The sequence below is a fragment of the Stegostoma tigrinum genome, chromosome 3, assembly GCF_030684315.1.
Source record: "Stegostoma tigrinum isolate sSteTig4 chromosome 3, sSteTig4.hap1, whole genome shotgun sequence".
Taxonomy (NCBI): Eukaryota; Metazoa; Chordata; class Chondrichthyes; order Orectolobiformes; family Stegostomatidae; genus Stegostoma; species Stegostoma tigrinum.
This window is the reverse complement of record NC_081356.1, coordinates 102,884,582-102,912,395: the sequence shown is the minus strand read 5'-3', so window position 1 is coordinate 102,912,395 and position 27,814 is coordinate 102,884,582. Positions and strand designations below refer to the sequence as shown.

At 39.7% G+C, this 27,814-nt stretch overlaps 1 protein-coding gene across 3 annotated transcripts in view; it reads right to left on the bottom strand.

The window, feature by feature from the left end:
- The window catches only part of fcho2 (FCH and mu domain containing endocytic adaptor 2), a 178,973-nt gene that overhangs the window by 28,391 nt on the left and 122,768 nt on the right, over positions 1–27,814 (bottom strand). For 2 of the 3 annotated variants that reach the window (XM_059644795.1, XM_059644796.1), the window contains 3 exons: positions 26,875–26,990; positions 16,621–16,750; positions 1,070–1,181 (listed from right to left, as the gene is read on the bottom strand). In XM_059644795.1, coding sequence (XP_059500778.1) covers positions 1,070–1,181; positions 16,621–16,750; positions 26,875–26,990 — 358 coding nt within the window. Of the gene's footprint in view, positions 1–1,069; positions 1,182–16,620; positions 16,751–23,678; positions 23,697–26,874; positions 26,991–27,814 lie in introns of all 3 variants that reach the window. The other variant, XM_059644794.1, reaches the window with a different exon arrangement.

The following is a 27,814-nucleotide window of genomic DNA, read 5'->3' as shown; positions in this document are numbered from 1 at the left end:
TGTTGGTGAGCAGCTTTCTTGAGCCACTGAAGTCAATTTGGTATCGGTATGCCTAAATGCTGTTTGGGAGGGAGTTCCAGGATTTTGAACCAGCGACAGTGAAAGAATGGCATCATATTTTCAGGTCAAGATGGCAAACAACTCGGAGGGGAAATTGCAGGTGGTGGCACTCCCAAGATTCTGCTGCTGTTATCTTTCTAGATGGTAGTATGTTGGTTTGGAAGGTGCTGTCCAAGTAGCCTTAGAGAATTTATGCATGCATCTTGTAGATAGCAGTGCTCCCTAAAATGTGATCGTACGTCCCAAAGTATTTCACACAAGTGCAAATCAGACAAAAATTGACAAAAGAGGAGATGTTAGGAGGAGAAGTGATATCAAACTCGGTCAGAGAGACAGATGTTACTGAAAATCTTAAAGCAAAAGAAAAGCAAAGAGATCACGCTTAGGGAAGGAGTCCTTGGTTAAAGAAAAGAACGGGGGCCCACATGAGGCCAGAATACAAAGCTCTCAGACAGTTGTAGGACTAGAAGAGATTATACTAGTGAGGAGTGAGCCCATGGAGTAAGTGACCAGGAAGATGAAAATGTTAAATTTAAAGGGAGGGAATTGAGATCAAATGTAGGGCTTGACTCAGTCGAATAAGGCCTGCTAACTCAGCACAGGAGATGAGCTAGAGACCTTCCAGTTAGCATGCCCAGAGCACATAGAGGAATTCCTTTACTTATTAGTGATAGGAAAGTAAATTTTTAACAATATGTCTACAAATTGCATTAATTGCAAATCTAAAAGACTCCTTTAACTGGAAAATGTAATTATTTGCATTTCAATATACTCATTTAAGTTGCACAACAGACTAAATTATGCCAACAATTAATTTCATTTGCTTTCAATTATAACCTTAGTACTAATTACAGTAAGCTCTACAATTGAAGAGTGCAACTCAATACACCAAAATCCATCTGCAAAATTTCAAGTCTTGCAGCACTACAGTTTGGTGCCCTGAGACTGAACTTTCATGTTACGTTTGCAGAAGTACATAGACTGGGTACTGTAAATCAGATCCCCTTACTTTGATGGGTCTGCTCCCTTGAAATAAGCGTTAACTGACTCTGTGAAAGCAGTTGCAACCGGTAAGGAATCTTGTGTTCCAAGGCTTATTGGACTGGGTCCACGAGAAGTGCCTAGATAAATACAGGAAAATAAAAATGTACTTACGTTAATTTGATTCAACAGTAGCTTTTGTGCCAGTAGTCATATAACATTTTTAAATAGAGATCTTATTAAAGTTTTAAAATCAAACTTTTCATTTGTATACAGAACATTAGGATCCTAATTTTAAGTTTGAAATTATCAGGCATACAAATTTGATCATTTAAAACAAGTTAGGCAGGTTGAGAAATTCTGAAGAGTAAAATGCAAAACAATTTTCTTTTTCATAGTGCAAACTGTAGCAGTAAAGCAAATGTTTGGCGATGCACAACAGCAACAATTTCTCAGTATGTTAATAAATAGTGTGATTATGTAAACGCCCAACGCCCAAAAGAGGGAAACTTGCAATGATGATGCTGTGCACATTGAATCACAACTGTAATATACAGTGCCAAAATTTTGACTTAGTGTCTCAAAAATTCCCAGTACCCTTCATTTAGGCCAAATTAGATAACAAGAGGTTAACCACAGAATACCTACAGTGCAGAGAGGTGCCATTCGGCCTGACACGTCTACTCTGGCCCTCCAAAGGATATCCCACCCAGAACCAGCTCCCACCCCCATCTTCACAATGTAACCCCACATTTAACATGGCTATTCCACCTAGCCTATATATCTATAGGCACTACAGGACAATTTATGTGGCCAATCCACCTAACCTTTTGACTCTGGAAGGAAATGGCAACACCCAGCAGAAACCTATGCAGACATTAGGACAATGAGCAAACTCTACAGTCACCCAAGACTGGAATTGAACACGGGTTCCTGGCACTGAGCGGCAGCAGTGTTAAATAGCATACAACTATGTTTGTTCGTGGAAATATATTGGAACATAATTAGAAATAACACAAATATACCTTCAGTGCCCTCTTATTTCTTCTTAATATTGTTCCTTGGTGACACCATCCGAACACAAAGTGTTGGTTTTATAAGCTGACAATACCCAGCTCTACCTCGCCATTATTCATTTTTCTCAAGTGTTTACTGCTGCTAAATTATCAGATTACTTTACTTAACATTCACTACTGGATAAGCAATAACTATATATAATATTGAGAAGACTGAAGCCATGATGTTTCAATTCAAACTCTGTTTCCCAGTTGCCGGCTGCATTCTTCTTCTTGGAGATTAAATTGGTCTGTTCACTACATGGATGTCACACATGATCAAGACATGACCTCGAACCTCATAATAGTCAAAGTGACTGCCTATTTCCTTCACCAAGATTGCCTGTCTCAGCTAAGCTGCTAATCAAACCCTCATTTATAGCTTAATTACCTCAGGCCTCAGCTATTTCAATGCACTCCTGGATGGTCTCCCACATTCAACCTGTGTGTGCAAGATGGTGGCAGAGTAAGACACTTCAGCTGAAGCTTCTCTGCTCACCAGTTCCTTTTCCTTTTTTTTGCCTTCTTGCAGCAGTTTTTCTCCCCATCCCCCACAACTTTTAACTTCTTAAACTAATGGAGGCAAAACGAAGGGAGACGAGTCGCGGGCTGGAGCGTGAAGCAGGGAGCAGAGGGAGTACAGGTTGGGTCCTGGAGTGGGAAGCACAGTGAGTGTGTCAGAGTCCTGCAAGCGAGTTGCAGCCAGAGCCTGGAGCAGGAGCACAGCATGTGTGGGCTGGCTGGACGGCTAAGTCCTGTAGGTGAGTCTGCGAGAGAGGGAAGGCCTTGTGTTCTGAAGCCTTTGGTGTTCTGAAGCCCAGCGGGCACGGACTCCATAGAAAAGGATCATAACTTGAGGCACTTTTATTTTCATTCTGGGCTTTTAAACTCTGTATTCCTATGCTAGTCTACCTTTCTACTATTTCAACTCTTTAACAACAAAAAGTATCTGCATCTAGGTACTGTGTAAGATGGCACTGGAAGGTGGCATTACAAACTTTTCACTACACTCATTTGCTTGCACGTGATAATAAACACTATTCTATTCTTTTTTGCAAACTTCAGTCATTCAAAACTTTGTTGCTGAAATCTTAATGCGTGCTAAGTCCCATTTACCTATCGCTACTTGACTTACTGAGCCACAAACATTCTTGGTCAAACAACAACCTGATTTTAAAAGTCATAATGGGAACTGCAGATGCTGGAGAATTCAAGATAACAAAAAGTGTGGAGCTGGATGGACACAGCAAGCCATTGGGCTGCAGGGTTCCCAAGCGGAATATGAGTTGCTGTTCTTGCATCTTCGGGTGGCATCATTGTGGCACTGCAGGGAGGCCATGATGGACATGTCGTCTGGAGGAATGGGCGGGGAGTTGAAATGGTATCAATGTGGACTTCACAAGCTTCAAAATCTCCCCTTCCCCCACTGCATCACAAAAGCAGCCCAGCCTGTCTCTGCTTCCCTAACCTGTTCTTCCTCTCACCCATCCTTTCCTCCCACCTCAAGCCGCACCTCCATTTCCTACCTACCACCTCATCCCACCTCCTTGACCTGTCCATCTTCCCTGGACTGACCAATCCCCTCCCTACCTCCTCACCTATATTCTCCTCTCTACCTATCTTGTTTTCTCTCTATCTTCAGTCTGCCTCCCCCTCTCTCCCTATTTATTCCAGTTTCCTCTCCCCATCCCCCTCTCTGAAGAAGCGTCTCAGCCCGCAATGTCAGCTTTTGTGCTTCTGAGATGCTGCTTGGCCTGCTATGTTCATCCAGGTCCACACTTTGTCAACCTGATTTTAAAATCCTTGTTTTCAAATCCTTCCCCAACCTATGCTTCCTTCTTCTGTAATCCCCTCTAACCACAAAATTTTCGGGTATCTGTGCTTCCCTAATTCAGGTGTTTTAAGCACCCCCAGTTTTAATCAATCAACACTGGTGGCCATGTCTTTAGCAGCTTAGGCTCCATGTTCTGGAAGATCTCCCTATAAACTCTCTCCCCCTCTATACTACCTTTCTCCTTTATGAAACTCCATAAAACCTACTTCTGATGAAATATTTGGTCATCTGACCTAATATTTCTCAGGTGTCTTGGTGTTGCAATTATTTCATGATATTCCTCTGAAACAGCTTGGGATATTTTATGTTAAAACACCGTATGAATGTAAATAACAGTTATTATAACAACCAATATTATTCAAAAGATAAGCATTCGTTAAGTGGTGACTTCTTGTATTAATGCTTACAAGTTATAAAATTAACAGAAAATACACATGTACAACTTAGGTGAGTCTTGTACTGTACATTTTTCCTCTAGATGTAATTCTGTAACTGGAGTTATGAAAGATGATGCATTTACTTATGTCATTCTAAAGAATATGTTCATACAATATCTAACTACTGAACATTTTTATACAGATGTTAATTGAAAATCTAAATCCATTTGTGTAAAATTGCTGCAACTATGTTGTTCCTCTGATTTGTTAAGTTGAGTATTAAGTTGATTAAAGGTGAAAAGAAAAAGCAGTCAAAATACGTCAGTATCACCTATTTATTGACGAAAGAGAATGTCTGCTGACATCCTTGTTAAAGATCTAAATATACATGCGCAAAATGAACATGTGCAATATCTCTGTCAGCCTGCCAGTATTGTCACTCTAGCACACAAATTTACTGTTTTTCAATGGCAGACTGTTTTATAAAATGTGCATATATTTCTGCACGTGCAATGTGAACTTTTCAGCATGTCAGGAAACATCAATTTTGGTAAAAGTCATGAAATAATATTTTATGACTACATAGTAATTTGCCTAGTTAATTTTAGTTACATGCTTATAGTATTCCTACATAAATACTGGAATTTGTATCAGGATGTTAACCTTCTTGGACAGACAGGTGCAGATGAGGTTCAATGGAGGGAAACATGGTGCAATGCATTTTGGCAGGAAGAACATTAGAACTGTAGCCCTTATTTTAAATTGTCTTTCAAAGAGGGTGCGAGCGCACAGGGACCCGAGTGTACATGTAAATAATTCACTGAAGGTGGCAGGACAAGCGGAGAATGCAGTGTCTTCAGCTTTACTAACAGGGCCATAGAGTACAGCAGCAAGGAGTATTATGCACAATTGAGAGTGCCACATAATAGGAAAGATGTGAATGCATAGGAGAATAGTACAGAAGTGATTTACAAGAATGAAGTGTCTCATTCCTGGAACCAATTATGAGGATAGATTCAACAAGTTGGAACTGTTTTCCTTGGACAGAAGGAAGCTGACAGGAGATCTTTAGGTACATTTAAGTCGTCATTGGATAAGCATATGGACGTACATGGAATAGTGTAGGTTAGATGGGCTTGAGATTGGTATGACAGGTCGGCACAACATCGAGGGCCGAAGGGCCTGTACTGTGCTGTAATGTTCTATGTTCTAGATGTTTTCAAAATCACGAGCTGGCTGGGTACAAATCTGTTTCCGCTCATAAAAGGAAAAAGAGCAAGAAGGCATAGACTTAGAGTGATCTGCAAATGAAACAAGGGGATGCAAGAAAAATTTCTTTTAACTCAGCAAGCAGTTCGGGAATGGAACGCGCTGTCTGGAATTGTGGTGGAGGCAGGTTCAACTAAGGCACTCAAGAAGCACTGAATGATTATTTACATAGAAACAGAGTGCAAGAGTATGCAAAAAACAGGAGATTGGCACAGGTCAACAGTGATGATTTGAACAGCAAGCATGATGTGCAGAACGGCTTCCTTCAACGCTGTAATAATTCCATGATTATGTTCTATCTACCAAAATTGTTACTTTTCTTAATCTCTTGCTGCACAGAAAGTTAACTCAGAAAACAGATTATCCTAACTAGGCAATAAACCTTGCATCACATTATTTTTTCACCCGTTGGATGTGGGCATCTTTGGTTTGGCCAGTATTTATTGCAAGTTCTTTGTAGCCCTTAAGGTGGCAGGGAGCTGCCTTCTTCAACCACTGCTAATGTGCTGTCGATAAACCCATGAAGTCATTCGTGAGGGAATTCCAGGATTTTAACGGAGTGACAATGAAGGAATTATCAACTATCTTGTTGCCCTTGTGTCGCTCAAGTCCTCACCAGCCTTTAACAGGAATATATTCAGTTGTCAAAAACTCAGTGACAATCACAGAAATAACAATAAAACAAGCGATATCCAATTTAGGTGCTTTTTAGATAATATTGCAATACAAAAAAAACTTGGGTCCAAATATCCTAAATATGATCCTTCTCTCGAGATCACTCGCCCCTTCGTTCAAGAGGTACAATCATTGCCAGTGTGAACATGATCACCAGAATACTTTAACTTTGTTAGCTGGCAATTAACAAATGGCCAGTATCATCTTGAACTTGCATACTAGTAATGACATCAGGTCTGATCAAAGGAGGTATCTGCAGATTCTTGAGCCTTTACCAAAAGAAGGTATAACATACTGAAATAAAGGACGTGTAGCCTGTTGGTAAGGAAGCCTTAGCAAAAGCAATTAAAGAATAAGCATTATTGATTCTCAGGACATGTTTTTCCTTCAACTCACACTTCACAAATCTAAGCTCCCAATACTTGTAAGAACTGTTTGGATTCACAGGAACTTCATATGAATGAAACCTTTAAAATTCTGTATGACTAATTCACGTAAGCACATCAGACACTTCAATATATTAATCTGCACATAAAAATTATCAAGCAATAAAATAAAAAATGTTTACCTTCAAAAAAAAAAGGATACCTGCCATTTAGCCAGCATGTTTAACAGTTTGAGTTCCAAAGATGCAAAGGACAAATAAAAGTTACTGAAAAGAGGTGTGGAGAAAAGGACTGACAAAATACAGTAAATAAACCTGAGGATGAGGGGCAACAAAGATGGAGTACTTATTGAGGAAAAGTAAAGGTTAATTATTGCTAGTAGAGAACAGGTGATTTCCTGAAAGGCTATGCACTTTGTCAACGTCATCAGTTTTACCCATTATTTATTCAAACAGTTCACAACTAAAAGCTAGTGAATAAAAACTATCACACTAATAGGACTGATACCTCTATGAAATGGTTCAAAGCTTTCAATTACAAGTACCTGGAGGTGTCTCACTGTGCCTCTCAAATGAAGGAAGTTTTCCAGTGAACATATCACTGTCTAGTACAACAAAACACATAAACATAGGGACAGAGACCAAATATTAAAGCAAATATGTGCCATGCAGAGATATGCAAAATTTTCTAGTTTTTAACTTGTGCAAAATGTACACGTCAAGCTTTAGAACAATGAAACCAGATATTCGCTGACATACTGATAACTTCATCTGAGTGCTAAGGACATTCATAAAGATTTTAGTCAAAATATCTAACAACAAAATACAAAAAAACTTTTAGGAGTGTTTCCAGTTTTGCACAATTAAAAGTGCCATTTTAGCATGCTTTTAGACTGACATCACATATTTGAAAGGAACAGAACTCAGCAAAAAAAACACGCAGTCAGAAGTATACTATAATTTATATTAAGCGTATATGAACCTGCAGTTGTGATAATATCAACTTTTTAAAACATCAGTTTCATCATGACTTGTATGCATTTTTCTTTACTGCAAAAGCTGGCTGTATGGCCAAATCAGATTGTTCAGAACTTCAGGTCAAAAGATTAAAGCAGAATGCAAGTTAGATTACATGACTTTAATTGAAGATATCTTTAACAATAGTATTTTCCAATTGTTTCCAAAACAATTATTTTGAATGCAAATGAAACGGAGATTAGACAGCTAAACGTTATAAAAACTCAGTGAACAATTCAAAGTCAGTATAAAACATACTTTGAAGACTTATTAAATTTATTATGCTTTGGAAGCTGGTTTTCTAGATAAAATTAGGTACAGAAACTACATGGTATACTCAATAATATTCTAAAAACCCATCAGCATACAGTATTAAGACTGTGATTTAACAAAGCAGCACTTATGTTAGCAAAGCCCATCGTCAGCGCTGAAAAACACAAGCAACGCAAACCGAACAAATAAAATTTATTAGAATAGTATTTTAAAGTTGGTGGCATGTACAGAAAATAAGAAAAGTGGTTTTGTTCATTTTTCCAAACACTGGGCAACTTCAAAAGTTAGGATGGCCTAACGAATAAACCTTAGATAAACAGCACCAATAATTTACAGGTGAAGCTGAAACTTGGTTTCAATGCTCTTGATAAAAATTGTGCCTTAACAAGTTTCCCTTCCCTCCTGAATAATTAGAGAGGCAACGAGGAAGCATTCCACTAGCAGGGTGTGACATTTCTATATGTTTAATGTAATATAATTCTGAATTTGTATTAGTGTTTATTGATGGGATTTAACGATTAACTTGAAATATTTCTGGAGTCACAATGGTTTCTTTTAACTCACAGTGAGAGGAAGACTTCCCGGAGAACAACGGGCTTTTCCTTACATTGGGAGAATTATATGAATGAACAAACAAAACAGTTTTGTACTGGGCTTGAGTTACAAGTGTTTGGAATGTTGTTTTGTCTTTTAAGTAGGGAAAACACCCATTGCCTTGGGAAAAGACTCTTATTTTCCAGTTTGTTTGGGCAGATCTGGTGAGTTCTTAGTTGAAGCTGGGCTTGTAAAGCGGTTGATCCTGAGAAAGAATGTTTAGAATGGTTAAAAATAAAAAAGTTACCTCAGTGAAATACATTTAGGAAAAGTTCCTGACCAGAGGTATTTGGTTAAAACCCTGAAAAAGTTGTGTGAAACGGAGAAAGCTTAAGCTTACATACATGAAAACACCAGAGAAAAAGAAAAATCATCTAATTTTCAACACTGGGAGCTGAAATACCAGGAAAAATAATGCACGTAGGAGAGGTAGAGAAAGCAATTTTCTGCAGTATGGTTAAAGTTTTTTTGGGGATTAGTGTGATTATATTTTTACCACGTATTTTGAAATATTTACAGGTATATGATAGGTAAATAGTTCAGTTTCTGTATTAAATTTATTTCTTTTGCATAATAAACTGTTGTTTCACAGTTGAAACAAAATCTACAGCATTGTACACTAATATTTCAGAAAGACCACCTCAATAAAATCAAAGAATGAACAATCAAGCCAGATTTCAGTCTGGGATCGGACATATCTAGTAATAACAAGAGTTGGGATCCGACTCCCAGCCTGCCTCAATCCCACAGAGAATGCCATATCCCTTGCCCTGCCCTCATCCCTGAGACGTGAGGACATCAAAAGACATTTATGTCAGACACCTGCTTGTTGACTACAGCTCTGCCTTCAATCCATTATACCCTCCAGACTGATCTCAAAATTGCGTGACCTTGGTCTTGGCTGCAGACTCTACAAAGAGATCCTCAGCTTTCTGACCTACGGGCCACAATTAGCGAAGATATGTAACTGTACCTCCTCCACAATAACAGTCAACACTGGAGCACCCCCGCCAAGGATGCATTCTCAGCCTCTGCTGTACTTCCTTTATACTCACGAATGTGTTACCAGATTCTGAACGAACACCATCCACGCTGTTGCATATGTTCATCAGAGGCCACCGTCAACAAGACAGCGCCCGAAATGTCCACCTTCTTCTCAACCAAGGTTTTCCCAGCATCACTATCAACATCTCCCACACTTCTGCCCTCATCCCCTCTCTCTTCCCATACCGCAACAGCGATAGGGTTTCCCCTTATCCTTATCTACCATCCCATCAGCATCCACATCCAGATCATCATCAGATACCATTTCCGCCACCTCCAGTCACATATTTCCCTACCCTCCTTTGTCCACCTTCTGCAGGGACTGTTCTTTCCAGGACACACAGATCCACTCTTCTTTCACCCCCAACAGCCCTCCGGCACCTTCCCCTGCAACCAGCAAAGATGCAACACCTGCCCATTTAACTCCTCCCTCGCCGGTATCCAAGGGCACAAACATACCTTCCCGGTGAAGCAAACTTCACCTGCACTTCTCAGAATCTAGGCGACTGCATTCACTGCTCACAATGTGGTCTCCTCTACATTGGGGAAACAAAGCACAGACTGGGTGACCACTTCATCGCACATCTACATTCTGCTGCATGCAAGACCCTGAGCCACCTATTGCTGCCACTTTCATTCACCAACCTGTTCCCTGGCCGACATCTGTCTCTGACTTGCTGCAGTGTTCCAGTGAAGCTCAACATAAGCTGGAAGAGCAACACCTCATTTTCCACTCGGGATCGCTACAGTCCCCAGACCTAATATCGAGTTCAATAATTTTAGAGCCTAAACTCTCCCATGTCCAAGCCCCCTACCCCACACATCAGGCCTTGTTACCACATGGCCTGCCATTACACAGCCCTTGTTGTTAGTCACTAAACAGTCCCCATTCACAGTTATTCATCCTCCTAGCCAGATTGTTATCAACTCCTTTGTCCATCCAACTGCTCTTCTCTCTCTTTGCGCTGTATCTGTTGTCTTATTATTTACTCCCTACCCCATCTCCCTCCCTATTTTCTGCATTTTTCCAGGTACCATCAATTCCGAGGAAGGGTCGCCAGACCAAAAACATTAACTGATCTTTTTCTTCACAGATACTGCCAAACCTGTTGAGTTTTTCTAGCAACTTCTGTTTTTATTCCTGATTTAAAGCATCCACAGTACTTTCGGTTTTTATTTTGTATTTAACTCACTGTCACATCTCTTCTAGGCATGCCCATGTTGAAGTTCTGCTATCTCTCCAACAGGATTTCCATTCCAATCTTTATTCTTGTCCACTAACATTAATTTCACAGTCACTCCTGGTATCTGACCATGTATTTATTAAAACCCGCTTTCACAACCATATTACATTCCTCAGTGACCGCCTCCAGCTCAGACTCAGCCCACGTGCATTCCTCCTGAAGTTTCATTCCTCATGTTTTGAATCCTTGCAGGATTATAGATATCACGGATGTTCCACGTGTCACTGAGCAGGTTCAGGAACAGCTTCTTCCAGGCCATTATCAGATTGATGAATGAACTCCCTAGCCTTAAATAATGCTGATCTTGCTAACGTTGATCTCACCTAGCGGACGCCCTGTGCAATGTAACCTGTATGCCTCTGTCTAAGTCTTTTTGATCTGCACATCCTTTGCTTACTATGATCGGCCTGTACTACTTGTAAACAAAACTTGTCACGGTATTTAAGTACACATGCAATAAATAAATATATCCTAATGTTAGGGAAACATGACTATAATCAGATGAGAGGTTTGGAATTTTCCAGGTTTGAATCAAATTTTCTGCAACAAAGAATCTTGGTATCTAGTAACAGACTTAATGTCACCATATTATTTCTTTATCACAGATAAGTGAACTTCAGTCTCTAGAAAAGTAAAGTCAGGATGATGACTGGCTTGGATATAAACTTGAAAATGGTGATGATCCCATGCATTTGCTGCCCTTGTCCTTATAACTCATGAAGGTCAAGCGTTCGAATGTATTGTCTAAGGTACCTTGGTGAGTTGTTGCTGTGCATCTTATAGATTGGCACACACTGCTGCTGCCAGTGTGTCATTATTGCGCGGGCCAAGTGTTGAAAGCATTGGAAGGGGCACTTTGACAGTGGTTGGAGCTGACTCATTTGAACAATTGGAGATAATTCAATCAAACTCCTAACTTGTAGCATATAGATGGTGGGTAAGCTTTCAGGAATCAGGAGGAAAATTAGCAGTCACAGAATTTTAAGCTTCTGATTTGCTCTTGTCTTGCAAACAAGGTAGTTATATGGCTGATCCAGTTCAGTTGGCAAAAGAAACCATGAGGATGTTGAAAGAGAAAGAGTGTTGAGGGGCAATGGTTGGATTCTCTTGTTAGAGATGGTCGCTAATGTGCCACTTGTGTAAATGTACATGCCACAAATCAGTCTTTGCCATATTTGGATATGAATTGCTTTAGTAAAAATAAAGTCCCCATAGTTCTACGAAAGTGCAAGGCTGCTTTCTCATTAGAGAGGTGGTTTAACCTGATGGTCACCACAGTCAGGTGAGGTGAGAGGTTGAGGAGGAGTATCCTTCAAAATAATCTCAGTTGGTGTGGAAATTGAACTGATACTGTTCGCATTATTCAGTGGTACTGCTGCACAGTAGATAATTAGGTGGGGTTGAGAGAGTACGGGGGTCAAATATCAAAACTTTATCTCCACAAGGACTGTATGGTGGTCATACCAAGCAATACTGTTGTGGATGGATGCATCTACTACAGGCAATGGGGTGAGGTCGTGGTCAAGTGTGTTTTCGTTTTGTTGGTTCTCCTACCTCCTGTTGCAGACCCAGTCTGACAGCTTATGTCCTTTAAGACTCAGCTAGCTTTGTCAGTGATGGTACTATGAAGCCACTTTTGGTGATAGACATTGATGTTTACTACTCAGAGTACATTCAATGCTCTAGCCACCTTTATTGTGACCTCCAAGTGGTGCTCAACATGGAGAAGAACTGAGGGAGGGTGGTGTAGGTGGCAATCAGGAGGCTTTCTTCCTCATGTTGACCCAGTGTGATGAGACTTCAACTACAACTCTCTCCTGACCATATATTACTATGTTGCCACTACTTGTAGGTACTTCCTGGAATGCTGGTGGTGGTGTCTGGGACAGTCATACTCAGGGAATCATATTTTTGCAAACAATATCAGGCTCTGGCTCGACTAGCCTGTAGGACAACTCTCCCAATTTTGGCACATGGTCCAGATGTAAGCAAAAAGGTACACTGTTATTAGTGGCCTGGTTAATACTGAATCAATCTTGTTTAATTCTTTCTAGCTAACTAGGCCATTTCAGAAGGCATTTAAGAATCAAACAAATTGCTGCGGATCTAGTGCCACATGAAGGCTAGGTGTGACTGGCAGATTTTCCATCCCTAAAGGACATTACTGAGCCAGAGATAACAAGGCATGGAGCTGGATGAACACAGCAGGCCAAGCGGCATAGGAGCAGGAAGGACATTTCAGGCCTAGACTCTTCTTCAGAAAGTCACCAGATGTGAGCTAGATGTGTTTTTACAACAATGATGGTTTCATGGTCACCATTAAAGAAGGTTTTAATTCCTCATTTATTCATTCAATTCAAACTTCACCATCTATCACTGTGGGATTCATATTCATTTTTCACAGCAGGAGCCTTGATTTTTGGTTTACTAGTCCACTGCATTCCCCCAATCTTAAAGATCATATATTTTCTTGTCTGTACAAATATACTGGGTATAACATGGTTGTTGCAATTCCATGTTACACGAGTAACTGCAATTCAAACCTACCTAACTTGATAAAAATTTCAAGGAATCTCCTAGAGTAGGGAAAAGTTTTTTTTAATGCAAGCTTTCTTTCTTCTATCTAGAAGAAGAAATGCCAAAAGAGATAGGCTAATGAATTTCAGTTGTAAGACAAATTATTTGAACCACTGTCTTAGTTGTCACAGTGGGAAATTAATAATTTATGAAATTATATCATTTAAATATTCACTACATTACCACTTTAGAATTATTGGCATAATAATTGGGAATTATAAACAATAAGTACATGTTAAAATGTGAAATATTATTTGGAACAGTACTACAAACAGAAAATTCTGATTTTAAATAAATTTACCTGACACAGAATTGTCATCATGGAATGAAAAATTGAGTAAAATGCTTGGTCTGGTGATGCAAAGTTATACAGTGAAACTCAACTGGTAGAATGATTAATATATAAAACAATACCAGGTGTGGGTCTTTCAATTGCAAAATTCATATTTAAAACCTCAGCAACCAAGGGAAAATGAAAAAAAAGTTCATAGGTAGAATTTAAAACACTAAACTGGAAGAATTTCCAGTGACCTGTTATAATGGCATTGCTGTGAAGAATCAGAACAGTTCCAGCATTAATTAATACTCTGGGATGTTAGTTATTTCCCTCTTTCAAATCAGAAAATAAACATTACAAATGTGCTGCACATTTTGGTCTATCAATTTATGTTATAGAGTTTATGTTCGAGGAGATATCCAAATTCTAAGTATCAAGCAACTAAAACTGTAACACAGTGGCTTAATTTTAAAAGTAGCAATTGATTCAAAAGTTGCTTAGCAAATGCAAAGTATAAGCTTACAACCACAGAATACAGATGTATCAACTGAATCAACTTACAAAAATATCATGCACAATCTAGTCCATGAAACTCACAAATGGTTGCTAAACCATCCTCCCAATAATAAGGATTATGGTTTTTGAAGAAGAAATGAAACTGGGTGTGGTGCATGTTCCAATTTAGTACTAATGTAGGATACCTAAAATTAGCATTACCCTCACCACATGACATAGCAGGCATCATCCAAAGCAGTGTGCACACTAAGACATTTTGTTCAATCGGTGCCATTCTGGATTGACTTACAAACGCATCAAAGATTAACCTGTTTGGCTTTGCTAAGCTTTTAGACTTTCAATACTAACATGGCTGAGAAACCAATATAAAGATGTGATGTATAATCAATTCCAATTTTATGGAGGTTGATTTCATCTCTAAAATGCCTAACAGATCTCTGAAAACATCTGCAGAATGGTGTTTATCAATAGTTGCGTGTTGGTAGGGCACTTGAATATCACTTCCCTGAAATATGCTGCCAAAGCTTTTCATTTTTTACTTATCAGGACAAATGCAAAAATGCTAAATTCCAAACAATGACAATTTACACTGCAGAAGCCCCAAGAGTTGGCAAGTTAGCACTGATTGCCAGAGGCATTGCCATGGAGCAAACACAAAGTTTTAATTCCCCAGCAATTGCAGGGAGCTGTTCCCTGTATACGAAAGTATGTTGCTTCCAACAAGAAAAAAAATGAAACAAGCACGGAGCTCATCTGGTTGAATCTTCAACTGGTTGTGAAGGTAGTTATCGGTACCTGCTGGAATTGTTTATCAAATACTGTACATATGCACATCTCAACAAACATCAATGTTTTTTTTAAAATAGAAACATAGAACAATACAGCGCAAAACAGGCCCTTCGGCCCTCGATATTGCGCCAACCTGTGAACTATTCTAAGCCCCTCCCCTTACACTATCCCATCATTATCCATATGCTTATCCAAGGAGTGTTTAAATGCCCTTAATGCGGCTGAGTTAACTACATTGGCAGGCAGGGCGTTCATGCTCTTACCACTCTCTGAGTAAAGAACCTGCCTCTGACATCTGTCTTAAATCTATCACCCCACAATCTGTAGCTACGCCCCCTCGTACAAGCTGACATCTTCATCCTCGGAAAAAGACTCTCACCGTCCACCCTATCGAATCCTCTGATCATCTTGTAAAAACATGGGAGTAGGAGAAAGCCATTCAGTCCATCAAGCATATTTCATGCTTGAATATGATAATGAACTTATCATCCACGTAGATGCTTTTTCCCTACACTATCCTCAGATCCCTTTGAATCATCAGTATTTAGAAAATTGTTAACCTCGACTTTACACATACTCAATGACTGAGCTTCCATACCTCTCTGGGATAGAGAATTCTGAATATTCACAATCTTCGGAGTTTTAAAATAAAAGTAAATTCACCTCATCTTGGTCCTAAATTGCTCCTCCTTATTTTGCAAATGTGCTTCCAGTGCTACACTTATCAACCAGAGGAATCACTTTACCTGCCAGTCCCTTTAAGTATTCAGTAAGTTTTAATAAGATAACTACATTCTTCAAACAGAGTATACAGGCTGAGTTTTATCAAACTCTTCAGAAAACAGTCCTATCATCTCTACTGTTGGTTGCTTCATCAATTGTTGCAAGCAGGATAGCGACTATGTCCTTTCGAACTCGACTGGCTTGGTCACAAGTGAATTTCAGCATAGGAGGGATTACACATGACCACAGATTCAAAGATAACGAATATATCAATTACAAATCAGAAACATAAACAGTGTTCGAGGTTAAGGCTTATTCCATTGAAATGTGATTTTCATGGAAACCAACCAAAATGTTACGGAGAATTGATATACAGGGGATCCCACGGTACACTATCTATTTGGGCACACACAGTGTCAGTGCTTTTTTTTGAATTACTAGATGCCTATAGTTCCCCATTTGAAGTCACATAAAGAAAACAATCACAGCTCACTTGTAATCAGTTAGAACCCTTTATTCCTGTAGCATAAATTGGTTTGATTATTTGAAACTTCTTGTTCTTGCATTTGTTTTGATGATGAAATACAAAAGCTTTAGCAATATGCATCTTTATTTCAGCATCTTAAAAGCAATATGTACGACAGATTGTCTTGAATATAAACAAAATGCTAGTTTTACTAGGTGTGAATAGATGTACATTAATGAACAGGTATCATGTTCACTGTACAAAGCTATTCAAGAATGCATTTATCACATTCTTATTTAACTGTTATTTTAAAATGTTTTAGTCCTAACTCAAATTAATGTCAATTGCTACTGATGTTCACAGCAAGTAATGCAAGAATTCATTAAATCATTTTGTTTGTTGAATTATATTACATTGGTATCTAAAAGAATTTAAATGTACCAAGACTCTTAACATGTACCTACCAATGGTAGGTGTTGTTGCTGTACTCAATGAAGCAGACGACCCAATTGAGGATGTACTTTCTGCACGTGCCAGTGGGGCTACAGGAGGTGGACTCGTGGATGACATTGATGTAGGACTGAATGATCTAGACTGAAAAAAAAGCATTAACTCAGTTTGCTCATGTACAGATTTCTAACTGAATTGAATAATTGTGTGATATGTTGTTAAGGGGCCAAACTTAAGTTAGAGACCAGGTGGCAAATTGTAGTATATTTTAAAGTAAATGGCATTTTATTCTGTATAAAGAGAAAAACAGATCATTAAGTGATTCGACAGATTTAAAAAGTGAAGAAAGAAAATGCAAGTGTAAGTTTCTTATTTCATACAATTCAGTATGACACTCTGAATACAACATGGGTTACATTGTTGAACATTATTTGCATTTTTGCAGGTGCTTCAAAAACTATGCAAAAAAACCTGTGCCATCTGTTCCCTTCAGATTTAACTGATATAATTAATTATTTGATCTCTACAGACTTATTCCCTATTGCAAAGCTACAGACTCAAAAGCAGTCTAAAAACTGGAGATTTTGACTTCAACAGGCATTGTAGAGGTTTGGTTCTAAGATGGAAAATGAAATTAGATGATACAGAGCAGAAGGTGCAACCTTGATGTAACAGATGATTTAAAAAAATTATTGTTCTTTTTATCCTCTTTGCCCCCTCTCAAACTCTAAAGCAGTTTCTTACTATTTCTGATGCTGATTGTCAGAGAACCAAGTCAATGAGTATTACAGGTTATTTGTCCTGTGGGATATCGAATAATAATTCATTTATGACATTATGATATTACAGCATTATCCAAAAGTAGTTTAAAAATCATAATTTTAAAACACTTTTCTGTTTAATAACAAAGAATGAGAAATTTCCACAGAGGAAACTCCACTCCCAACTTATGGTAATAGCAGTTCTATTTCTCCACACCAATTTCACATAAGTGAACCACATTGCTGCAGCTGAACACGTTGTTTTGTGCACCCCATATCCATTGAACTGTATTTTGTCTGTTCTATGTTTCATAGAGAGGATATCGCTACAACAGTTAATCAATACTCAATTTTGAAACTCTCATTCTCACGTTCACATTTCTCCAGGACTTCCCTACCCATTACTTCTTCTAGCTCCACAAAAAACTGCTCTTCTTCAAATCTAGCCTGTTCTGCACTCCTCAAATCCTTTGGCCATCCAGGTCCCAAGCTGAATTCTGTCTCCATCCCTAAGCTCTCTGTCTCTACATCTTGCTCTGTCCTTCTTCAAGGCATCCCTCAAAAACTCTTGATCAAGTTACTGGTCACTTCTTCTAATATGCCTTTCTTAAGCACAATCACTCGTTGTCCGATTCTATTCCCATGTTCCATAAGGCCTGAAGTAGGCCATGAAACCTATTGAGCTGCCTGTCGTTCCAGATCATAGCTGGTCTTTTCTTCAAAGCCAATTTCCCACAGTATCTCTTAATGTCATTAGTTTCCAGTAAGCTACTATTTCTGTCTTGAACGTAAGCTTCTACAGACCTCTGTTGTAGAGCAATTCCAAACATTCATGTACTTTGAAGAAATTAAGCCTAATCTCAGGCCACCCCCACTCCTGAGATGATACGCCTTGGTTTTCTCGAGTCACTGGCTGGGAGAAGCATCCCAACTGTATCCATCCTGTCACGGCCAGTAAGAATTTTAACAAGTTTCAATTAAATTAAATGCTAAATAATGTAGAAGAAAATGCGAGGGGAATGAGGCACATGTTTGTGAATAACAGGAAGAATGGTCATTTGGCAACTTGCCAAAAGTTGCAAAGATGAATTTAGATTACAGGAGGATATAAATGGATTCGTCAGACAGATGCAATTTAACCCTGATAGCAGTGATACACTTTGAAGAAGTAACAAAACAAGGGAATACTCAACGAATGGCAAAACACTATGAAGCTTAGAGGAAGAGGGACCTTGGGGTCCTCGTCTACAAATCCTAGAAGGCAGGACAGGTTAATAGGGTTAAGATTCTGGACACTTGTCCTCATCTGTCACATAATTATCTATAAAAGCAGAGAGGTTATTATGGAGCCGCACAAAACTTTGGGTTAGGCTATAGTTGGAGATTAGCATGCAATTCCTGGTTACTGTACCAGAGGAAGGATGTGATTGCACTGGGAGGATATTAACCAGGATTTGCCTGGGATGGAGCAGTTTAGCTATGCAGAGAGGCTGTATAAACTCAGGTTGTTTCCTTTAGATCAGAGAAGGCTGAGAAGAGTCTGATTGAGGTGTACATGATTATGACGGCATAGACAGGGTGGACAGAAAGCAGCTGTTCCCTGTACTCAATAACAAGACTGAATAATTTTGAAAGCCAGGAAGTTGAATAGGGGATTTGAGGAAACACTTTTTTCACCCAGTGGTGGGAATCTGGAATGCACTGCCTGGGAGGGTAGTTGAGGCAGGAAACCGCGTAACCTTTAAATAAGTATTTGGATGAGCACTTGAAATGTCATAACATTCAATGCTAAGGACCATGTGCTGAAAAATGGGACTAGTGCAGATTAAGAGTGGTTTTTGTTGGTGCAGACTGGATGGGCCACAGGGACTCTTCTGCACTGTAGGAGTCCACTTTTTTTTCAAAGCTCTACAGAATTGGCCTAAACATACTGTTTGCCTTTCTAGTTGCTTGCTGTACCTGCATGATAATTTTGAGTGATTCATGGGCAAGGACGCCTAGGTCTCTGTTTCTGTGCAGCATAACTCTAGGACTCTAAAGCCAGCACTTTCCAACTTCTCACCATTTAAGAAATGTTCTGCCTTTTTTTCTACCAAAGTAAATAACTTTACATCTAGAAGTCTCCACCCTGAGAATGTCCCAGTTATTCCTACTCCTTTTTTTGTCCATTAATCAATCTCAATTCATACTAGTATATTCCCTCAACCCTATGTGATCTAATATTATTTGCTAAATTCCCCCACAGGACTTGATCAAATTCTTTATGAAAAGTGAAATACACCATCTAGTGGTTCTCCCACATCTGGATCCTCTGATCAAAGGCCTTCTCTTACTAACGTACAAAGTCATTCTTGGTCAGGACCAGTACCCCACTTCAATAAAATAAAACCAAGAACTGCAGATGCTGAAAATCTGAAACAAAAACAAAAATTGCTGGAGAAAGTGAGCAGGACTGCGGGCATCTGAGAGAGAGAAAGCAGAGTCGATGTTTTGGATTCAGTGATCCTACATTTTCTGTTTTTATATCAAATCTCATTTTCAGTTTAATATCCTTACATATTCAATTCCCAATCTCTACCACCCTGTAGCAACATCTATAAAAGCGTTCAAAATAAATATTAATTTACCTAATTTGTGCATCCAAATCATAAACTTTTGTGAATGTTTCATACCTTTACACATGTGCCTTTAGTATAGTCTTTTTAATATTATTCTCCATTTTGACATTATTTGATGCTTGCCACTGGTTTGCACGACTTCTATTTTTGCACACTGCACTCATCCGTTATACTTGTTCTGCTTCTCTTGAATCTGAGCTCCCTTTTAGTTTCTGATCACTCTGCGCATTGGTTCACTATATTAAAAGGTGTTATGTATTTTACATGTCATGACATTATGATTTAATTAAGATTCATCTTAGGAAAGATTTTGTTATGAATCATTGCCATATTGAATTCTCAGGCATACATGAATTTTCATTGTATGCATGATCTTTCAGTTCCTTTCTCTGTAGAGAAATTAAAGTTTCATGAAAAGTTTAGCTCAGAGTATACCTTACATTTGCCAATAAAATGAAGGCTAGTCATTTGATAGACAAATAGGAGGGCTGAAAGAACACAGCAGACCAGGCAGCATCTGAAGGAAAGAAGCAGTCAATGTTTCAGCTTTTATCCTTCTTCGGGACAGGATATGGGGGCAGGGGGAGCTGCAGATAAAGAGGGAGGAGGAACGGTGGTGACAGATAGACACCAGTGGGGCGGAAGAGAGAAGGTGGGGGTGGGGCGGAAGAGAGAAGGTGGAGCTGGAAAGGGGAGGCAAGGGATGGGTGGCAAGGCTATTTGAAATTGGAGAACTCAAATGTTAAGTCCTCCAGGCTATAGGGTGTCCAGGTGGAAAATAAGGTGTTGTTCTTCAAATTTGCATCCCTCGCTGTGACACTGGAGGATGCTGGGGATGGACATGTCAGGGGGAAATGGGACGGAGAGTTGAAATGGGCAGTGACTGGGAGGTTAGGCTGGCGGTTGTAAGCTAGGTGGAGATGCTCGGCGAAACGGTCACCTAGTCGACATTTGGTCTCACTGACTTAGCAAAAAAGACCACATCGGGAGGACTGGAGGCAATAGACTAGCTTGGAGGAAATGCAGGTGAAGCTCTGTCTCACTTAGAAGAGCTGTTTAAGGCTTTGGATGGAGGTGAGGTGGTGGTGTGCGAGCAGGTGTTGCATCTTTTAAGATTACAGGGGAAGGTACCTGGAAGGTACCTGGCAGGTTGAAGTGTTTGGTGGGGAGCGTAGCGCGAACTACAGAGTGGCAAAGAGAACTGTCCTTGCAGAAGGGGATTGGGGAGTGGAAGATGTTCCGGGTGGTGAGGTCTAATTGGAGTTGGCAGAAGTGTTTGAGGATGATACGTTGGATATGGATGCCGGTGGACTGGAAAGTGAGGGCAAGGAGTCCTTATCTTTATTATGTTGGGAAGGGATTGGTGGTTAAGAGCTGTGGACATAACTGACAAAACAGACAGACATAGTTTCGGCCCACGCAAGCGCTCATAGCAAACCCCCGGATCTGGACAAAGTGGGAAGAATTGAGGGAAACATTACTGAAGGAAAGGACTATTTGGCGAGGCTGAGGAGGATATTGGGCAGTGGAGAGACGGATGGGTTTGTTGGAAAGGAAAAAAAAATGAGGGCCTACAGGCCATCTTTATGGGGTATGGACATGGACAGGGATTGAACATTCATAGTAAATATGAAGTGCTGGGGGTCAGGGAACTTGATGTTACCAAAGAAGTGGAAGACACACTATGGAACTTAAAGCAGAAGACACGCAAGAAACTCTGCTTAGGTTGAAAGAGTGAGCTATTTTCTTTCTCACTGCTAAGTCAATGTCAACCTGGCATCATCACCAGCAGAAAGAAAGAAGTCTTTCATGGTGTTATACTTAGAACAATAATCATGTTTTTGCTAAACAAATTTACAGTTAATTTTGTAAGCAATATAATTCTAGAACTTCTTTTAACAGAAATTTACAATGATTGAATAGGAATATATCACCACCTTACCTTTTATACATAGTTTATTTTGCACATTTTTTTAAAACTTTGTGATTTTATGTATTAGTACTTTGTAAGTCTCTGTATTAGTTTTACATTTTGTAGTAACATGCAAACTTTCCACTATATTCTTTATAACAAAGCACTTCATTCCAAACCCACAATTACAGAAAGGAAAAATGAATGGAGTAGATGGTCTTTAAAATAGTAATTTATAAGTGTCTGATTTAATGGGGGATATGTATCAATCAGGCAAGATCTAAGGCGATGGGATATGGTATTATTCATGAGGGCATTACTGCATTCGTCTCCTATTCTAATCAATTGGGCAAAGAAGCTATTATAAAATATTTTATCTCAGTAGTAAGCTACAAAAATCAATGAAATAATAGGTAAAGCTAAAATAAGCCTCTTAAGTGAATTTAATCTCACAGATCAATCAGTGGAGAATGGAGAGTGATGTCTCTAGATGGCTTTACTTTTAAAGAAGCTAACCATAAATTGGGCACAAACTACCAAGATGGCCCACGAACTGCTCATGCACTCGGCATCACCTTGGCAATTTAGAATGGGAGCAATCTAGGCGCAGAGACATTTCCGATCATGCTTTTAGTTGTTTGGAAAGAATTAATAAGGCTTACTTGACAGTGTGTGCAGAAAGAACCAGAGACAGCAACTCAGCCAAACGAGGATTGGCATTCTGCTGTGGACTGGCTAAGTGTCATTGTGTTATATTTACTTTGATAACTTATTGAACTGGTGAAACTTGTCAAGACACACTTATACCAGGTATACCCTCACATTTAGTCGGACCCTGAGTCTTACATTTAAAGCTAAATGGATTCTAGAATCCTAAACTGTCCCAAGAGGAAGATATGCTACTCTGAAGGACTTCCTCTACAATGACAACTATTTTCTTGTACTTCACAAATGTAACTTTCTGGCATACAAAAATGACATTGCTTTATCACTATTTAATAAGCTCTGGCCATCTGAAGAGCTTGGTGCTAAATAACTCAACGACTTATCCCAAGGTTGATTTCTTTGTCAATACATACTTCGTTAGGAAATGCAAATAACATCAATCTGGGGGCGTTAAAGGGATGTGGCAATAATTTATTAAACAACTTTTATCTAGTAACATAACTCTGCAACTTAAAATGCTAACTCTGCGCCTACCGGCCACGAAGTCAAGCCAATCAGCTGTAATTCAGATATGTTGTCAGGATGACCACATCTGTGGGAAATGGCACTGGTATGATCAACTTGAGCACGGATTTTAGAGTTTCCATGCCAGCTGGAGGCACTGGAGTAAACTAACAGGTTGAGAGTTACAAAGATGGCATGTTTTTAAGACATGATCACCAGACGAAAGAAGGGAGGCAAGCCAAGAGTGGCTTAACCCCAGGATGCAGAGGATAGTGGTTGAAGGTTGTTTCTGTGACTGGAAGCCCATGTCCAGTCATTTACCACAAGGCTCAGTGCTGGGTCCCTTGCTGTCTGTAGTGTTCATTAACGATCTAGACATCAATGTCAGAGGTTTCATCACTATTGTTGCGGATGACACAAAAACTGATGGGGTGGTAAACAGTGAGGATGAAAGCTGCAGACAATACAGACAGGTCAGATGGGCTGAATACTGGCAAAAGGGAACTTAATCCAGGACATTGACAGGATACATTCTGGGAGGACTAATAAAGCAATAGAGTACGCAAACGAACAGTAAAACCCTAGCAGCATAGGGGATCAGAGGGACTTACTGTGCGTGTCCATAGATTCTGAAAGGCAACAGGACAGATAGATAAGGTAGTTAAGAAGGCATAAAGGATAATTGCTTTTATTAATCAAAATCAGTGAATTCAAGAACAGGACGATTATGATCAAGCTATAAAAGACATTAGAGATAATAAAATGTGAGGCTGGACGAACACAGCAGGCCCAGCAGCACTTCAGGAGCACAAAAGCTGACTTTTCGGGCCTAGACCCTTCATCAGAGAGGGGGATGGGGTGAGGGTTCTGGAATAAATAGGGAGAGAGGGGAAGGCAGACCGAAGACGGAGACAAGAGAGTTGCAATGGGAGAGAGATTCCCTGAGGTTAGTCCGGAGGGTAACTTCTTCAGCATCTGCAGTTCCCATTATCACTGATGTGAGGTTAAAATTGTATCAGTGATAATGGGAACTGCAGATGCTGAAGAAGTTACCCTCCGGACTAACCTCAGGGAATCTCTCTCCCATTGCAACTCTCTTGTCTCCGTCTTCGGTCTGCCTTCCCCTCTCTCCCTATTTATTCCAGAACCCTCACCCCATCCCCCTCTCTGATGAAGGGTCTAGGCCCGAAACGTCAGCTTTTGTGCTCCTGAGATGCTGCTGGGCTTGCTGTGTTCATCCAGCCTCACATTTTATTATAAAAGACATTAGTTAGGTTTTAGCTGGAGCACTGTGTGAAGCTCTGGTCAACTGTAGGTGATTACTCTAGATGAGGTTCATCACCATTTTGCCGGTCTGAAAAGGTGATAGAGGCAAGAAATACCACAACATTTAAAAAGTATTTAGATAAACACTGGAAACACCATAGCATACAAGGGTGTGTTGAAAAAAAAAATGGGACTACAGTAGATTGGTGCTTGATGACTCGTGAGGACATAGTGGGCCAAAAGGCCTCGTTCCATGTTGTAAAATTGTTATGACTCTCATGTGCTACTCCATCCGATAGAAATTTACCACGAGAAATGCAGTGCTTGATCATGGACATTTTGCTAGGTGCCCCTTTGGTTTTCAGAAGGATTGCAGCAGATATAACAAAACGGCACCAGTTACTAAAGAGGAAAGGGATATAAAGCGGAGATGAATTCTTTCCCCATTGCACGTACAGAACATACAACATCTTCTGGACCTCCACCAGCAAGAATTTCACTGCTGTATTCAGTTACATATTTGTCTTCTCCTTTAGTCCCCGTTACCCTGCAATAGCCAGACCACCTCAAATGAAAGGAGGTGCGTGGAGCTCTACAAAGATTGCTTCTAATCCAGATTGGCTCTTGTAACTGTTTTAGCATCTCCAAGCAAGTTCTAATTATGGTAACAGTTAAATGGATCAAAACTATAACCTAAAAGCAGCAGGATCAAAACCGCAGCTTAATACAAGATCTCCAAATATGTGCATACAAGTATGTTGTCACTTTTCTAGATTTCTTAAATAAACTAGTTCAGTGATGTTAAGGCAACATCTGGAGCAGAAGGGACTTGAATCTGAGCTTCCCAAGCTGTTATCATTCAATGTTTGTAAAGGCTTTGGTAATACATAGTGCCTAATCTCAACTTTTCAGAAAAATAAACTAAGATCATATCTTTGTGCTCCTCTTTACCAGTTTTGCAACTGTCCATTACTGGAGTTGACTAAGGAAGACTTACAAATATAGGGGTAGGATTTATGACCATCTGGAAGAGCATGGCTTGATCAAATACAGTCAACACGGCTTTGTGAGGGGTAGGTCATGCCTCACAAACCTTAGAGTTTTTTGAGGACGTGACCAGAAAAGTTGATGAGCGTCAAGCTGTGGATGTCGTGTATATGGATTTCAGTAAGGCATTTGATAAGGTTCCCCATGGTAGGCTCATTCAGAAGGTCAGGAGGAATGGGATACAGGGGAACTTAGCTGCCTGGATACAGAATTGGCTGGCTAACAGAAGACAGCAAGTGGTAGTAGAAGGAAAATATTCTGTCTGGAAGTCAGTGGTGAGTGGGGTTCCACAGGGCTCTGTCCTTGGGCCTCTACTGTTTGTAATTTTTATTAATGACTTGGATGAGGGGATTGAAGGATGGGTCAGCAAGTTTGCAGACGACACAAAGGTCGGAGGTGTCATTGACAGTATAGAGGGCTGTTGTAGGCTGCAGCGGGACATTGACAGGATGCAGAGATGGGCTGAGAGGTGGCAGATGGAGTTCAACCTGGATAAATGCGATATGATGCATTTTGGAAGGTCGAATTTGAAAGCTGAGTACAGGATTAAGGATAGGATTCTTGGCAGTGTGGAGGAACAGAGGGATCTTGGTGTGCAGATACATAGATCCCTTAAAATGGCCACCCAAGTGGGCAGGGTTGTTAAGAAAGCATATAGTGTTTTGGCTTTCATTAACAGGGGGATTGAGTTTAAGAGTCGTGAGATCTTGTTGCAGCTCTATAAAACTTTGGTTAGACCGCACTTGGAATACTGCGTCCAGTTCTGGTCGCTCTATTATAGGAAAGATGTGGATGCTTTGGAGAGGGTTCAGAGGAGGTTTACCAAGATGCTGCCTGGACTGGAGGGCTTATCTTATGAAGAGAGGTTGACTGAGCTTGGTCTCTTTTCATTGGAGAAAAGGAGGAGGAGAGGGGACCTAATTGAGGTATACAAGATAATGAGAGGCATAGATAGAGTTGATAGCCAGAGACTATTTCCCAGGGCAGAAATGGCTAGCACGAGGGGTCATAGTTTTAAGCTTGTTGGAGGAAAGTATAGAGGGGATGTCAGACGCGGGTTCTTTACACAGAGTTGTGAGAGCATGGAATGCGTTGCCAGCAGCAGTTGTGGAAACAAGGTCATTGGGGTCATTTAAGAGACTGCTGGACATGCATATGGTCACAGAAATTTGAGGGTGCATACATGAAGATCAATGGTCGGCACAACATTGCGGGCTGAAGGGCCTGTTTCTGTGCTGTACTGTTCTATGTTCTATATAGAACCACATTTCTGGAATTATTTGTCCTTTTAATAAATACCTTAAAAATGCAACAGAACAGACAACATTCTCTAGTTTCTGTGTTCTTACTCAAGAATTAACACAAAGTAAACTTTAACATCAACTTGTAAAGTTTTTCTTAATTAATCGAGATGTAATTATTCTTAAAATATTTTCTTTCAGTAATAGCAATTTTTGCAAAAATGAATTTTCAGCATTAAAGAAAGTATCTTACTATTTCATTAATTCCACCCAGTTTTCCTGCCGAAAGCTTTGGTCTGGAAGTAGGACGAGGTGGTGGCACAATCATACTTGTATTAAGTGGGGTGGTAGGTCTTGCTGGGGGCGAGACTGAAAGGGGAGATTGAAAGAAGCAAAACAATTTTGAAAGAAATACCAGTTGACAGAATGACGACAGATCACATTTTCTATTTGTAAATACAGCACTCATTTAAAAACATTCTTAAAATATCTTAAAAATCAAACTTGACTTCAAGAAAGTTCTTGTAATGAGAACTCTCATGCCACGTGTACTGCAAATCAAAAGCTAGTCTGCAAAATTCATAGTTAGTTGCTATTAACTAGAGTCTGTATGATACAAAACACTAACAAAGTGAAGTTTCGAAATATCCTAGTAACTCATACCTTAATTTGCAACACCCAACATATTTAAACAAAACAATTCCGCCAATCATCTACACTAATATTATTTAGTTTCTGTCAGCCAGGACGGTTTTAATTAGTCAGTTAAAGTTGCAGGTCCACTGATGATTTATTAAGTGCCTGTTGCACACACACAAACTGCAGCTCATGGTACATTTGTGCCTGCCAGCAGTTCACGATGGTGGCTTTGGGTTTGGTTAAAAACATGAAAAGCAGATACAAGGGAAACTCAACAACAATAACGGTTATAAGAGACTGTTTCCATGAGGAATGGGGAATTGATTTGATCACGATGATGATGGTATCAGTCTATATCCTCCACAGTCTTTAAGTCTACATCGAATGGGCAAGCTACCACACAAGAAGCAGTTACAACTTTTCCGAAAAACTTAAATCCTAAACAAAGACTTTGTCACGGATGCTAGAAGTTGAGAAGCCATTTTCTTTAATGCTAGATGCTGAGATTATAATAGGCAGATTTTAAGGAATTGAGTATCTATTTTTCTGAATAA